At 33.2% G+C, this 17,761-nt stretch overlaps 1 protein-coding gene across 2 annotated transcripts in view; it reads left to right on the plus strand.

The window, feature by feature from the left end:
* The window catches only part of GRIK2 (glutamate receptor, ionotropic, kainate 2), a 747,114-nt gene that overhangs the window by 495,292 nt on the left and 234,061 nt on the right, over positions 1-17,761 (plus strand). For both annotated transcript variants that reach the window (XM_012002617.1, XM_012002618.1), the window contains one exon: positions 875-1,081. In XM_012002617.1, coding sequence (XP_011858007.1) covers positions 875-1,081 — 207 coding nt within the window. The remainder of the gene's footprint in view (positions 1-874; positions 1,082-17,761) is intronic.

Genomic DNA, 17,761 nt, shown 5'->3' on the forward strand with positions numbered 1-17,761 from the left:
GGAGTCTCCCTCTTTTGTCCAGGCTGGAGTGCAGTGGTGCAGTCTCGGCTCACTGCAAGCTCCGCTTCCCGGGCTCACGCCACTCTCCTGCCTCAGCCTCCCGAGTAGCTGGGGCTACAGGTGCCTGCCACCACGCCCGGCTAATTTTTTTTTGTATTTTGTAGTAGAGACGGGGTTTTACCGTGTTAGCCAGGTTGGTCTCGATCTCCTAACTTCGTGATCCGCCTGCCTTGGCCTCCCAAAGTGGTGGGATTACAGGTGCAAGTCACCGTGCCTGGCCTTCTTCATCTATATTTTAAAGTAAATTACTATTTTTAAACTATAATTAAATATAGTAGTTGTAATTTTCATGGTTGTTGGGACAAAATGTGATTATATATATAAAAAGTCCCCAGTCTAATTCTTCACATATAGTAGGCAATTAGTCAACAATTTTTTTCCTTCATTTTATTCATAGATTCCCATGGAAACAGCATACCAGATATTGATTAAATGATATAATTCAAATTGGGGTATTATCATGGTGAAATTAGATGTTGGATATCATGTATTATATAGCATATATTACATGTCACATGTTATTCATTATGTATAAGATTTATGGCATAAGATATAAGATATAATGTATTTTTATTATATAGTTGTGGTGAGATTATAATAGTTAAGTTTTTTTTTTTGTAAAGCACTACTATTTCCTACAAAACTTGAATTTTCTTTTAATATTCTAGACTTCATTAATTTTAATTAGAAGAAAATAAAGTTGACTTTGTCCTAAATAAATGAGAAATTTTTTGTCTTCTAAGAAAAGCTGTAATTCTGATGATTAGTTTCATGATTAACTGTTACCTTTTTTCTTCTTGTTCAATGTTTTCAGGAAGAACCCTATGTCCTTTTTAAGAAATCTGACAAACCTCTCTATGGTAATGATCGATTTGAAGGCTATTGCATTGATCTCCTCAAAGAGTTATCTACAATCCTTGGCTTTACATATGAAATTAGACTTGTGGAAGATGGGAAATATGGAGCCCAGGATGATGCCAATGGACAATGGAATGGAATGGTTCGTGAACTAATTGATCATGTAAGTCCCTTCCCTCATTATTTATTAGTTTGTTATATGGCTACAAGGTTTACTCTTTTTTCTTGATGTGTGTGAGTAGTAACTACAAAGAGCAGTGATGTATTTCAAGTATGTATTTCCTTCAATAATTTTATTTAAGCTAGATAGTATTTGTCACTAAATATAAAAGAATCTAAGAGGGGTATATAGCCCTGTGTAGGTAAACAGATTACATTTTCCACAGAAACTGAGAGATGGAACATTATCTCTCTTGATTATTACATTTCAAAGAGATACTTCCCAGGTCCTTGAGAAACGCTTTCCTGGGCCATAACATTGGCAAGAGGTAATTAGCTTTTAAAGGAGTTACATACATTTCAAAGAGAGAGGGAGAAAGGACCTATAACTATGAATTTTTAAAGTAAGTATTCTAAGAACAGGGGGTGAGGAGGGGTGTTTCTTTCCTTATTTTCAGTTGGAAGAATCAGACCTTTTATTTGTAATTAGAATTTAGTATTTAATTAGTATTTAGTATTTTTAATTAGCTCTTGCAATTGCAAGTGTTTGTTGTTTTAGAAATAACATGTTTGTCACCTTCTTATTTCCATCCCTCCTTAAGGGGACCTTAAACATACAGGGTTTGGTATGATCTTTCAAATTCATTATGATCTAACCAAGATGGTTCTCAGTGGTACAATATGAAGATGCAACTTCAGATGGATATCTTAACTTTAAAAAGTATAATTCATAAATTTAGAAAAGGAGACTTTATTTCTTACAAAGGGTTGCAGTATGCAGGGTGGCCATTCAGACAGGTTGGGAAGCATAGTCTCTGGTTGGAAGTCAAAAGCAGACACTTCAATGGTGGGGCAAAAGGAACAGGAATTTACGCTAAGCAGGGCGGCTGAATTATATATATATTTTTCCCAATAGGAGAAATCATGAATATTTATGAAAGGAGAAACTTATGCATGAGCATGAACGTGCCTCTCCATGGATCCCATGTACAATAATGGTGGCATTAGCGTGGTCTGAGGGTGGAGTTTTCAGTGCTATGGCATCAGAAAGTGAAGCACAGGACATGAAAATCCTTACTAAGCATTCTCTAAAGATGGCTAGAACCATTCAATGGTCATGGTCTAACAGGCAAAAAAAAGAAAGGGCAGCATCAAGGTTGGTTGATATCACTGTTGAAGTCTTTTGAAAGGGCCGTTTTCTGTTTTCAGTGGTGAAGTCTTCTGAAAAGACTGTCTTCTTTAGGGAAGAAAGTCTAAAGGCAGTTAGTGAGGAGGTTGGTGTATAATGAGGCGTGTCTGCCTTTCTATCCTGTCATGGTTGAGAACTCCGTTTTCAAGGTTACTCTGGAGTTCCCTTGGCCGGGAAGAGGTCCATTCAGTTGTTTGAGGGGCTTTGGATTTATTTTTATTTCTCAGATATTAGGAGAAAGTGATTTTCTGAGGCGTTAGGTATTGTTAGTCCTTGAAAAAAGACCTTTTCCCTGAAAACATCATCCCCTCTTCTCCACTCTCCCATACTCAGTAGAGCTCCATAAAATAGTGTGCTAGTGAGCACTTGGTAGGGCAAAGGTGAGTTCAAATCCTAAGTCTTCAGCTGTGCAGTTGCATGCATTGAGAACACCTTCTTAAACACTTTGAAACTTAACTTTCTGAAACATAAGATAAAGATAATTTATATCATTTTAATAATTAGGAATGATATATGGGAATTTTCTAACAGTGTCTGACATATAGTACATAATCAATAAATAGAGATGTAACTAATAAGCCCAAACTTAGTGTCTTCTTACTTGTTCTGTCTTCTACTATAGTATTTATGAGTGTTTGTGTTGAGGGCTAAAACATAAAACATTTAGACAGTATTACAATGAGAAAGCTGTAGGGACTATAGCACTATTATGATTAAATTTGAATTTAATCATAGTCAATGAGATCAATATTAGGCTTTGGTAGTGAAGTTTATTAATTGGATCCTTTGCTGTCACAAATACACCAGTCCTTTCCTACCTAAATGACCTATATGTTGTGAATGGCAGTTTTATATTAGGATTAATTAAACATAGAGAAGCATTAGGAGAGAGTCAAATTCACTGTTAGATCAGCAATAGGCAAGATAAAGAAAAACAAAACAAATAATATTTAGGGTACCAATGAAGCAGGGACATCCTTATTTTTTTGAAAATTACTCTTAATATTTAAAAAAAGTCAAAATACTCATTATAGATAAAATCAAAACATTTTTGGAACTTCTTATACTTAACAGTTTGATATTTTGTCAAATTTGAATTACACATATAGGGGACAAAGCTCTTGACCCGCTATAGTTTTGCTGAAAATCACTGATATGAGGTTAATTAATTAATAAGAGAAAGTACATACAAATTTATATTGTATATACTTGTATATACAAGACCCTTCAGAATGAAAACTCAACTTCCCAAAGAAGTACAGAAGCTCGTATTATCATCTTGAGGTTACAACGAGCATGGGGGCTTGCATCCTGGTAAAATAGTTTATGAGAAGGCAAAGAAAATGAATTCTATGGAGGAGCAACAAATGATTACTACAGAACAGAAATTAAGTTGTAAACATTTTTTGTTTTCTAGAACTTAAATGATGTTTGAAGACAATGATTATCTTGAAAAAGGGTCTGTTCAGATGTGGTTAGATTTTTTGTTTTCTTTCCTGTAATGGATAATGAGATTACAGGGAGGGAAACAAGAATTCTTGTTCTCCTAGGCGGGTAAATTCTTTTTGTAGATAGGAGAAAAGTCTCTTCTAGTGATTATTGATCCCCAAGAGTTTTTAACTTAAAATACTCTGACAGTGAAGGATTTATTTTCTTTCTTAGATCTTTGAGGATCTTAATCCAGCATTTCTCAAAAACATTTTATTCTCCTCATTATTAATTTTTTTAAGAGGATCTTTCTGTCACCCAGGCTAGAGTCCAGTGGCATAATCATAGTTCACTGCGGCCCTGAAGCCCTTGGCTCAAGCAGTCCTCCTGTCTCAGCCTTGTGGGTAGACATGCTAACATCCCTAGCTAATTATGTATTATTGTTATTGTTATTATTTTAGATATGTGATCTTGCTGTGTTGCTCATGCTAGTCTCAAACTTCTGGACTCCAGGGATCCGCCTGCCTTAGCCTCTGTAGTAACTGGGATTATAGACATGAGCCACTGTGCCTGGCTTCAAATACACTTGAAAAAATTAATTTTGTGGAAACTTTGGTACATTTTAAAATGTTAATAATATATGTCCTACTACAGAGAAAATACGGAAGCAAGCAATCTATTTTGCTTTTCCTTTATATACTAATAATCTACTCTTTCAGTCCTAACATATTTTCCATGGGGCTAATCATCTTTTGAGTTTTTATGATGATTGATGACTTGAAATTTTTTGGTTAGCTATAAAAAGTTGATAACTTTTGAAAGTTATCAAACTGATTGGAATCTAAATTAGGATGTTATTTTATCAAATCCGTTCGCTGCATTCATGATCTTCTGTATTGTACTGTATATTTGGTATAATTTATCTGCTTCAAATATACTGAAAATAACTAGGAGACATAAATAATAATGGTGCAGAAAACGTTCAGCATTCAACAATATTTATTGAAAGAATGACACAAATATTTCCCAATGTTCCACAACAAACATGAAACTCAAGCACCACAGTCTTTAGAGAATATGGCCACGTATATTCCAAATGCTTTTATTGTTAGATTGCCTTCCAAAAGCCCCAGTGAAAGTTTCTGTTCAAGGGCCAAGAAAACAGGGTCATATCTTCTTCTTGAAATTAAAGCATCATAACCTTTTTAATTCTATTTTATAAAATATTTTATCACATTTTTCATTCTTAAAAGGAAGCTTAGCTATTGAGCCTGCCATAGTAGAGATGACTACACAGAAGCTTACTAATGCAACCATTTTATTAAGTTGGGTATACATTTTACTTGTAGCTTTGGGTTGTGTTTTATTTTTTTACAGCTAATAACTCATTTGTGGGCTCATGAGACAACTGTGATAAGCATCTTATTCATAAAGCCAACTAGAATTATTCATTAGCATAAGGGAAAACCCCTAAGCTGCAATAAGCTACCACAACATGTTATTATGGGAGTGCTTAAAGTGACAAGGTCAGTAAAATTACTTTCAAATCTCTGGTGATGTTTGCCTTAGCATTGGAAAACCTCAGAGAATATTTATGCTTGTAGACATCCATGCATAAGCTAATAGAGTAATGCACAAAGTATCTGTAAGGGCAGGTTGCAAATAAATCTCATATTTGTCCCCACCTTTAGTTTTTCACCCACCCAAGTAGCTCACACATTTGCCATTTTATTATGTCTCTATTATATACTTCCTGCCTTTAATATCATCTCCAGGAATGCATATATACATTACAGTCAGATTTTCATTTAATCAGCAATGTTATCTCAAACCTTTCTCACTGAAATCATTACAGAGATATTGAAAGATTACAGTATATAATTTCAGGTACTCATGTTGGCCTTTAATTTCTTTTCCTTTGTCCCCTGACAACTGATGATTTGTGCAGTCCTCAGCTCTTTCCTCTTGTCGACTGTTTAATGTCCATCCCCAGGGTTCTCTGTTGGGGCTCTACTCCAAAAGGCTTTGTGTGCCATTTTATTCTTCTAAAAAGCCTACTTTCTTTGACACCTGTAGAACTACTACTTCTGGTACTTAATCATAGACATTCCTTATTACTTGAAATTCTTTATCCTTTCATCTTTCACACAGACTAATCCCAGCTGGAGGCAAAATTTCAGAATATCCTTAAGCCAGTGTTCTGCTGGCAATTCTCTGACCTATTGTCATAATACTGATAAAATGTGTGTGGGAATACTGTGTGCTCATACTCAACAGATCTACAGTTACTTCTTAACTGTGCAAATGTAGGCACCCTCTCTCTAACTTTTCTGTCTCTCTTACTCTCCGCTGTAGCTTGGGGAAAGTTTCTTACTCTGTCTTGAGTGACTTCTATCATTTATACAACGGGAATAATGATGCTTCATTGAATGACGATGTGGATTAAACGTTAATATCAGAGAATAGAGAAGGACTATAGCCTTCTTTAACTTAGTTAAATACATCAGTCAGACGGCAGAGATTGGGTGTATTTGAGGAGACACAACAGAAGGAAAACCGTAATGACAGGAAGCGGGAAAAATTTAAATGCTGCAGGACAGTGATGCAGATCCCTCTGTAGATATCAGGCCCCTCATGCCTCAGTGTATGAAAAGCTCCTGGCACTGTTGGGTAATCTCATGCCTATAAATACAAATTTTTCCTTTTTAAAAGCTGACCCCTAGTTAAAAAACTGCTACCTAACCTGGGTTGCAACTAAAGAAACAGCATAGAAACCGTTCTAAGACTGAACTACTTAATGGGTTTTCAAATCAGATTTGAGAACTAAACTCTAATTTGGGACATGAATACATTGCACAGGACTTAATGTACTGAGTGGCAAATAGGAAATACTCAAGAAAAGTAGTTATTATTATTACTATTAAAATTATTATTATGGTTAATGTATCCAAAAGGGTGTCAATGTTTTTGAATGTTGCTATATTTTGTCTATTCAACCCCATGAGCTAGTTTACAGGATTACTGTTGAACCATGATTATATTTAAAACAAATAATTGACCAAATGTGTGCTATAATGCTATTAGAGAAAAGGAGCATTTAAAAACAGATTTCTAAAGCCACGTTAGTCATTCCTTTACCCCATTAGAATTGTGTAGACTATGAGAAATTATCTAAATAGTAACATTTAAAGTTTAGCTCTTTTATAAGTGCCAAACATCTTTACAACTTCTTTGTCTTTAAAGAGATTTGTGTTTTAATATAATTAACCATTTGAGGTAGGTAAAAGAGGGCATTGAGCAATAAATGCTTATTTTTTAAAGTAGGGTCATTTTTCTAGCTTCAAATGTTGAAATTTTAGAAGTAAACAAAACTCGATCATTTGACAGATTTTCTTAACAGAATGAGAAAGAAAGTCTGTTTCAGCTTAGAAAACAACTCAGTAAAATGAGAGGTCTGCTGGAATCTAATTCGGTATTTTACATTATTTTTAAAAAGACCCATGATGCCATGGATTTCCAGCTGTCTGAATGCTTCCCAGCATGCTGCCTTGGCATTGCAATTGGTTTTTAATATTATCAAGCCTTTTATGATTCATAAATGAGCCTTGGAGGACCTCACTACACTTTGCTTTTGCCTCCTGATTGCTCTTTTATTATATGTGAGGAAGGAAATCAAATATTTGTTTTTCAGGGAACTTAAAAAGGCTCCAGGTATTATCACAAAAATGGAAACACTAAATCAAAAAGCAGTTTATTCTAAGTGGGAATTGACTTGCACAGCCATAGCTTTGAATTTTGACAGTACATTGTTTAATTTTGCATCCTAGTTGAGGCACTCTGGTACTTCCTGTGAAAATAAACACAAAAGCTAGGCACGGTGATTCACGCCTGTAATCCCAGCACTTTGTGTAGTCAAGGTGGGCAGATCACCTGAGGTTAGGAGTTCGAGACCAGCCTGGCCAACATGGTGAAACCCCGTCTCTACTAAAAATACAAAAAAGTTAGCCGGGCGTGGTGTTGCACGATTGTAATCCCATCTACTTGGAAGACTGAGGCACAGGAATCACTTGAACCTGGGAGGCGGAGGCTGCAGTGAGCTGAGATCATGCCACTGAACTCCAGCCTGGGCAACACAGTGAGACCCATCTCAAAAAAAAAAAAAAAAGAAATACAAATTAAAAAAAAGTCACAACAACCAACAACAAATGAAGACTGTTGGGGAGTAGAAATACTATTATTATTGTTATTTTTAAAATGTTGGCAAAAATAGCTAAAATCAGAAGTACAAATTTGTAATTTCCTATGACCCAAAATTAACCTATTTATTAACTTTGCTTCAAGTGTCTCTTTATTGTAAAAGTTATAAAATATTACAAATAATGTTGAAGTGCCTTCCTCACCGTAGTTTTTCTCAATTTAGTATTTTCCACATCAATCATAAAATATAAAACTACATTTTCCTCATCCCTCTCCAGGTGTAGCCATTATCTTAAGTTTGGTGTTCTCCTGGCACATTTTGTATAAATCGTTCAATAGTACTATGTAACAGGATTATATCATTTTTTTTAGTCTTCTACTGATAAACATTCAAAATGCTATAATTGAAGATGCACATCTTATCTTCCATAGCACCTACGCAAAAGCTTTTCCATGATATATGCTTATTTCACATTGCATGCCTGTAGCAAAATCTCATGTACCCCATAAATATATGAAATATATGAACAAGGAATTGTTGATCAGAGTTCATGTGTTTTTTCCCCCAATTTTGTTAGGGACCGCATCTGAAAAACAAATTTCATTAGATATTAAAAAGATTTTTCTCCAAAATATTTTTACTAATTTACATTTCTACCCATAGTTTATAAGAATTTCTATTCCTCTGTAAAATCATTAGTACTTGAGATTAGACTTTTAGACTAGACTATTAGAGTATTTGACTATTTGAATTTGGTCAAATAGTATGGTGAGAAACAGAATCAAACTGCTTTAATTTTCAGATACTCATAATTAGCCATTCTTTTTCTCCATATTTAAATAGGCTTTTTAATTTCCCCGTCTTTGAATTCCCCATTGACTTCATTCCTTCTTATTCATGCATAGTAATTTATTATATTTTCTGAGTGCCTATAATGCAAATATTTCCCCCATCCAAGACTTTATCTCTTAATTTCATTGTGTGTGTGTGTGTGTCCATGTGTGTGAATGTATGTGTGTGAATGTATGTGTGTTTACATATGGAAGTTTTAAAGTTTTAGTTTGTCACATTTAGTCCTTTTTTAAATGGCTTGTGATGTTTGTGATTTGTTGGAAAAATTCTTTTTTAACTGAAGCTCAAAAAGATATTTTCCTATTTTTAAATATTCTTAATGTTTTTATTTCTCAAATTTAGTTCTTTCATCTAGTTGTAGTTTGTTTATTAAGTCCATACTGATTGGACCTCAACCTAAGTGAAAGCCTGAATTCCTTTCAGCCCGTTTATGAAGCAGTACCCCCGCAACACACCAAATTCTGTTACAACATGCATGCCAGTAATTTTCTCTTCTTTGTAATAAAGAAACTTGAAAAGCAAGTAATTTTTACTTTTAAAGAGACATTCTGTGAATATCATCTGAGATGATAGAGATATTGGGAATTATGAAAAGTATGTGATATTTTTTAAAAGGGCTAATATAGTTATTTTGAAACATTTTTCTTAACGAGAATTTAAACAGTGAGCTGCTGAAGATATAAACAAACTGACTCAGTGATGGGGATATTTTGAAATTTAACCCAGAAACATGGGCTATCACAGAGCAGTGTACTTCTGATTTATGCTATACTAGGTTATGATTCATTAGAAATTGTCCCAAGATAGAGCCTCAACAACCATTTATTGAATGTATATTCTGGGAAAGACACTGTAACCACAGCAGTAATAATAGTTCTCAAATATAATGACCATCTTTTATTTTTAAAAGTATGTTAAGTGTTTAATTTTTCTTTCAGTGCTAATGTAATAAAGAATGTCTTCTCTCTTCATGCAGTTCCACAATTAATATTATGTTTAGAAATATTTATATATATTTTTAAATTTAAAAATTATTTAATTATTATTATTTTTTTTGCCGTGATGTATTCTCAGAATACTTAAAAAAAACTTGTTTCCCTAATAACAATCTTCTGGTAATTTGCTATTAATTGCAAAATTATAGCAAAAACCAAAGCTAAAGATTATTTTATTTGGCAATTGTATCATGAATTATTGAATAAATATCCCCAATGTACACTACTAAGTTCCTTCAAATATAACTTCTGAACTTAAGATACTTAAAATGTCTGTAAAAAATGAGTTGGACATAAATATTCCCAGAAAAAACAAAGCACAAAGTCGTAATTTGAAGATTGAGAGAAAGTAAATTACTAAATTGATATTATAGAGACTCCTATAAATGGAGACTTCTGTACACTGCTATCCAACCTATTAATACTTTTGCCCCTAAAAAAGAGGAAGCAACTAATTTGTTATGCAGTACAGAGCATTGAGACTTTTCCTTAATGTAGTCAGGAAATGCTTCTCAAAAAGAAAAAAAAAAAGCCTCAATATCTTCTTAAATAAACAATGGAAAACAGGTTAGAGTAGAAGACGCGTGAAATTGGAAATTTCATTGCTCAAACAAAATGTTATGTAAAAATGAAAGTAGAAATATAAATTAAGGGTAAGGGAATTCTGTGAGGGAGCATGTCCAAAACTTAGGATTATTTAAAGTCAATAATAAAAATTTTGTATGTAATTTAAATAGTAAATTTACAGTGACACTGTTGAAGCAGTGGGCTGAAAAATTTGTTTATCTGTGGTATATGGAACATCTGTGTGTTATTAAATAATAAATACTGATTTGCATCTGTTAGTACCATAACAGCAGAATAAATGTAACTGAAAACAGATATAAAAAAAGTGATGACATTTTCCATAGAGCATAGAGCAAATCTAAACAGAAAGAAAAAAAAAAAAAGCCCAACAAAACTTTAAAAAGTTAAAAAAAGGAAAATCATAGCATGAAATTTATTAATGCTATAGAAATTTGTTCAGTGTGATTGGATTTTCCTTTCACATTAAATTGCATAAAGTTTCTTTTCAAAGTAAATTTGAGTGATAGAAATTTCAGAAAAAAATGCTAAAATAAGTTATTCTTCATTATATTCCCATGTAGAAAAATAATTCAGTATTGTTCATTTAGCATTTTTGTGCCACTCACATTTTTAGGTACTGAGAAACATATAAATCCTAGGTGAGATGATCATTAAATAAATTTTATATACTTTAGACAGTACAACAATAGAGATATTCTGAAAATATTTTGGGAAGCGTGAGGGGGTATGTCTAATTTTGTCTGAAAGGGAAAGGGTCAGGGAAGTCTTTAAGCTTGAATTATGAAAAAAAAATGACAGATGCTTTTTCAAATACACTATTTTTAGTGCTGCAGTTCATTTAATTGCAGCATGTATTCTACCTGAGGGATGTTGTCTTATGTAACACCACACATGACCAAAACGGTGTACTTGGTCAGGTTTATTTAAATATTTTGAAAGCCAATTCAATTTAAAATGAACTGATAAGATTCAGACAATTTATGGAGGGAGAATTAAGATAAAGAAAGTTTCTACATTTTTTTCACCTAAGGAGAAAATAGATCTAGTTGTCTCAATTAAGAAGAATTTATTGAAAATGTATTGGTATGCTAATATGTAATTACACTAACATTAACCACTGTTGTTTTGTGCCAAAATCATGTGCCTTCATCCATATAATTTCCTGACCACTTCTAATTGCATTTTAAGGTTTTGTGGCTCTTCTAGGAAATTCAGTTTGCAAAAGATATGGCCACTGAACTGGAGTTTATTTTTTACATGTTTTATTATGATATTCATCTGATCAAGTCTTTTGTATTTTTTAAACATTATCCAATTTTGATCCTTGAAAATCAGAAGTAATGTCTGTGGGAGCTTTATAGAGCAAATAGTCTCACTGTCCAATGTGCACAAAAACACTGGCTGTTGAGGAAAGAAAGAGCTTTATTTGTCTTTTTTCAAATAGGCAAGTAGTCAGCAAGGAGACAGGAGTGGATTCAAATCTGTCTCCTCAATTTAGGGACCCCTTGCTTCTGAAAGAGTTTCAGTATTCCGGTTCCAGTCATGTCCCAGTCTTATTGGTATAGAGGGGAAGATTGATTGGTCTTGGGTGTTGTTAGAGATCAAAGCTTTTTCTATTGTGCATGCCTAGGCTACATGACCTGCAGTTTTTGTTTTTATTATATCTAAAAGGTAACTCAACAGTTTGTTACCAACTAAACAGGCCCAATTTGGGCTAGTCTAGTAGATACAGGACTTATTCAAGTACAAATTCAATTATGAATTTATGTGACAATGTTTAGTTTAACATTAAATAGCATTAAACTATCCTTTATGTCCTTGTATTTTCACTTCCATGAAAATGAATGATTTTGATATCTTGTAATCTACTAAACTCTCTTTGTTGACTGTAGACTAAGTTGCTCTTACCAAAATTTAGATTTAAAATATTCTAATTTTACTTTGTGCATTTCAATACATATATCATTAAGGTCATTTTCTAGTTAGAATATAAGCTGTGGGAGGGCAGTAACTATATCTCTAGGATTTAGCATTATGCTTAATACATAGTAGAAAATGGGTGTTTGTTAAATGCATGAATCCTGTTTTTCCACCCAGGCCAGTTTGTCCAATTCCATGTATAAAACTACTTATAATCAGGAATATGCCACAAATGGATTTGCCCAAGCATTATATTCTATTGATGTGCATGTTTTGTCTCCTCTATGTAGGTGTCAATGTCTTGTTTGAGGCAAGAATGATTTGATTTTCTTGGTATCTTTCATAGCACTTGCCACAAGGCTTTACACATAGTCAAGATGGTCAATAAATGTCTATCAAATAAATGGGTAGATATAAATTATCCACCCAGCCATTTTTTCTTTCCACACTAAAGGAGTGCAATTAACTTGACATTGTACGTGTGATTACTTGAAACCATAGCTATAATATTATCACACTTTCCTTCAGAAAAAAAGAAATAGGTAAAGTTGGTAAACTTATTAACAGAATTTTGAAGTAAAGAAATACATCATAGCTATCGAATAATAGATAAAGGCAATCTGAAACGCACGATATTTCAAATGTAGACACGTAGAAAAGTCATTTTCAAGTAGTATTTCTTAAGCAGATACTGTCAGATCTATTGGACAATGTATGACATGAGATATTTTGAGAGCATGTGTTCTGAAAAACAAGGTAAAGGCACTTGGACAAAGAAGTTTCATCTTTAAATCCTGCAAAATAAACATACACAAAAATCAGAATTTTTGCCAATTACATTGGCGTACTTCAAATGAGATTTGATTACCTATACACACTATCAAAAAATAGCATTTCTGTGGGGCAGGAGCAGGATGGAAATACAGTACACACTATAATAAAAGCATCATCAATGCAAAAGTAAAGGTTTTAGCATCAGCATGTTAAGAATGAGTAATCCTGGGCAACACATGCTTTATCTTTTAAACATCTTAAAAAATCTTTTTGGATGGATTATTTCTAGAATGTATTACATGTATTTACTCTTTGAAACTGCAGGGCAGTAATCATAATCAAAACTCTAGTTGAAAATTTCATATCCGTTTTGATGCTTTCATGATCATTCATCCTATTTATTTATTTATAAAAGTATTTCATGCAGTGTCTTTTTCCAATTTTTATTTTAAATTCAGGGTTACATATGCAGATTTGTTAGATCGCTATGTTGTGTGATGCTTAGGTTTGGAGTGTGGGTGATCCCATAACCCAGATAGTGAGTATCACACACAATAGGTAATTTTTCAACATTTGTCCCCTTTCCCCCAACTCTAGTAGTCCCAAGTGTCTATTATTCTCATCTTTATTTCCACGTGTACCCAATGTTTAGCTCCCACTTATAAGTGAGAATGTTTAATATTTGGTTTTCTTTTTTTGCTGTTAGTTCGCTTAGAATAATGGCCTCTGTCTGTGCACTTGTTGCCGCAAAAGACATGATTTTGTCATTTTTTATGGCTACATAGTATTCCATGGTGTATATGTACCACATTTTCTTTACCCAGTCCACAGTTGATGAGCACCTGGGTTGCTTCCTTATCTTTGCTATTGTGAATAGCTCTGCGATGAGCATACAGGTGAATGTATCTTTTTGGTAGAACCATTTATTTTCCTTTGGGCATAAATTCAAAGGATTTGATGAGTCAAATGATAGCTCAACTCAGTTCTTTGAGAAATCTCTAACATGCTCTCCATAGCAGCTGGACTAACTGGCATTCCCACCAACAGTGTATAAGTGTTCCCTTTTCTTCACAGCCTTGTCAATATCTGTAATTTTTTTTTTTTTTTGACTTTTTAACAATGGCCATTCTGACTGGTGTGAGAATTGTGGTTTTCATAATAATTGTATACTTCACATTGCAATCACCCAAATATATAAAATTAATGTCTACCAAATTTCTTATTCATGGTTTGAGCTTGAAACGTTGCCAACATTTACCCAGTAACCATTTACTGTATTAGTCCATTTTCACAGTGCTATAAAGAACTGCCTGAGACCTGGTGATTTATAAAGAAAAGAAGTTTAATTGACTCACAGTTCCACATGGCTAAGGAGGCTTCAGGAAACTTACAATCCTGGTGGAGGGAAGCAAACATGTCATTCTTCACATGACAACAGCAAGGAAAAATGCTGAGCAAGGCGAGGAAAAGCCCCTTATAAAACCATCAGCTCACTCACTCACTATCATGAGAATAGCATGAGGGTAACCACCCCAGTGATTAAATTACCTCCCACCGGGTCCTACTCACGAAACATAGGAATTATAGGAACTAGAATTCAAGATGAGATTTGGGTGGGGATATAGTCAAACCATAGTACCATCACTTTTATTCTTTCACATCTTTGTAGGTTCAAATGAGTACTCATCAATAATTCCCACTTCCCATCCCCTCCGAAGAGCATGTACTTGTATCTCATCTTCTTCATCTTATTTCCTATTATCATTTAGTTACTCCATAATTCCTCACATACATTATATGTTTTCTACAAAATATTAAATAGATTAGGTATTTTTATGTTTGTTTTCAATGAGCATTTAAATCCTTTGAAAGTCAGCATTTTAAAAGATAGGTTGATAATAAGTTGATTTATGAGCCGAGCTTTATGAACTGATGAAAACACTGAACATATTTAAAGCAGAGTTCACTGCTTAGCAGAGTTGCAAATGATAGTGATACCATTGTGAAGAATTCTTGATTCTATTTCTGATCCTTAGTTATAAAGGTTCCCAGTGCTTATTATGCATTTATTTAGGAGGTATTGAAGTAGTTAAACACAAGTGATTTTTAAATTGGACATTAATCTGAGCATAACAAGGATGAGGGCTTCCCATTCCTCTTAATCCTTGTTGAGAGGTGCAATTAGAAGTCAATTTACAAATCAGAGGACAAGAAAACAAGGACAAAACCTGGGTGACAGATCTCTTGTACTGTATTTTGGGGGGTATTTCTTTAAGTACTATTGCTAGTCATTTAGATTTAGAGCATCCTTTCTTAGAGATAAAAACTGCACATACTATTTTTTTTCTTTCATTTTGCTAGGTAGACCATCATATATCTGCTCAGCCAAAATAGAACTATCTCAAAGATGTTACAGTACAATTGAGTAAGCTATTTTTTTTGTTTTTTGTTTTTTGTTTTTTGTTTTTTTTTTACAAAAAAAACTACTTTTCTTAAATTAGGAAAGCAGTAACACATTAATTATTTATTTCTGATGAAAATTTTATTTCTATTTTCTAAATTTACTTTCTTCTTGTTTTTCTCTTTACTTCTTTTACATTGAATGAGTTTTCTTTTGATTCGTTGTTTTTTTCTCCATTAATTGGAAGTTATAAGCTTCATTTCTCTTTATTATTTAGGGGTTTTTATGGAAATTTTAACCAGCAAAGTTAACAAGATATTGATAACCAATATTTTAGCTTTCTTCCAAACAATACAAGGACCTTAGGAAGCTTAAACTGATCAACCATTCTGCTGACATCTGCTATTATATTAGTTCTAATCTGATTCTTTCATGTTGAGATTGAACATACTTAACACATTTGTTTGCCTTACTTCCCATTTATTATTTATTTATTATATCATAGTCTTCTGTGGAGTCCTGTTTCCTTCTAGAATTACATATATTTGTGTGTGTGTGTGTGTGTTTGTGTAAAGATCTCTCATCTTGGGATCAACATGACAGATAAAAACTTAATTTGAGTTACACATAAAATCTGAAGTCTGTATTTAGGAAGAAAAAATTTAAGAAGAAAATGTGTTTAGGTGAGTCTATTAATTATGAAAATAGTAAACTTAGTTTGAAACATGAAATTGTCATTTTTGTAGGCTAAAATGATGTATTAGGCATTTCATATGACCTAACCTGTACATTTTTCCTCCTCATAATGTCTTTAAAATATTTGCAGAAGCTTTTCTTACCTTGGGACCTAAATATGCAACCTTAAAGATTAATCTAGAAAATAATCTAGATCCTTTTTTATAGATGATAATTGTGATGATAGACTCCTTTCCGATATTTCACAAGTTTTCTTAAGAACCCAGATCTAATTAGAAATGAAAACAAGTCTAAATGATTAAAATATGGTTTCCTTAGAAAACAAAAGCAAACAGACACACACATACACACACACACAAACCTCATCCCTGCAGCACCATTCAGGGTCCACTTATTCTGAAAGTGCCAGAGGCCTGTCACCATTGTTGAAAGCTTGGCAAAGTTCAAAGAGAGCATATCAATGCACAGTGAGATTTAATGTGCACTACTCATTACCGTGGTGAGACCCTTTGTTAAAACAGTCAATTTCTATGCTGTTTGTAAGGTTGTGCAGTTGTAATTCCTGGATGACTGCCAGAAATAGCCTTAGTAACAAAACACCCAGCATCCTTCTGTTCTCAAATCAATCAGTCATTGTGTAAAGAACTTTTTGATTTATGATGAATCTTGTGTCCAGTATTTTTAGGTTATTTCACTACACTAAGTCAACAATATGTTACTTCTAGGTATGTTATTATAAATGGACTCATTCCCATACATCTTTATACATAAACTTTTTGTGTTATGGTTTGTCATAACAGTTGAAGTTGAATTTGTTAATTAAAAAAGAGTATGTAATATGCATACAAATAATAATGCTAGCATTCTGATATGCTTTTGTATTCTCTCTATACAAATCATGAGCCACTTAAGAAACAAACGATTTTCATAGTTTTCCTAAAGTAGCTGGTTCAATGTTACAACTAAACACACACACACACACACACACACACACACACGTTTATGTTTTTATACTTCATACATATGCAGAGTAGATATGTATATGTGTATATATGCATATAGATGTTTATGAATACATACAGTTGGCCAACTGACCCTCTTTATCCTTGGGTTTCAGATTCAACCAACTGAGAACTGAAAATATTGGGGCTAGGAAAGGATAGTTGTGTCTATACTGAACATGTACAGACTATTTTTTGCCTTTCATTCCCTAAACAATGCAGTATAACAACTATTTACATAACATTCACATTAACTTCATTGTTATAAGCAATCTAGAGATGATTTAAACTATACAGGAGAATGTGCATAAATTACATGCAAATACTATATACTTCATATAAAGGATTTGAGCACTGATGAATTTTGGTATCCAACAGGGGCATCGAAACCAATTTCCCCCTGGATATCAACAGATAACTATACAAAGATGGCATATATGTGTGTACATGTATGTTAAAAATAGTTTTAAAATAATAAAAAATCTGAGTACAAAATAAGTATTTGAATAGACTAAGATTCAGTATTTTGTCAAGGACAAAAGCTCACGTTTCAATGTCAATATTAACTTTGATAACTTAGCGAGGACTTGATACATCTTTATTTGTTTTTTTGTTGAACTCTGTTTTTCAATTCATTATTCC

This window comes from Mandrillus leucophaeus, unplaced genomic scaffold, assembly GCF_000951045.1.
Source record: "Mandrillus leucophaeus isolate KB7577 unplaced genomic scaffold, Mleu.le_1.0 Scaffold690, whole genome shotgun sequence".
NCBI classification, from domain to species: Eukaryota; Metazoa; Chordata; class Mammalia; order Primates; family Cercopithecidae; genus Mandrillus; species Mandrillus leucophaeus.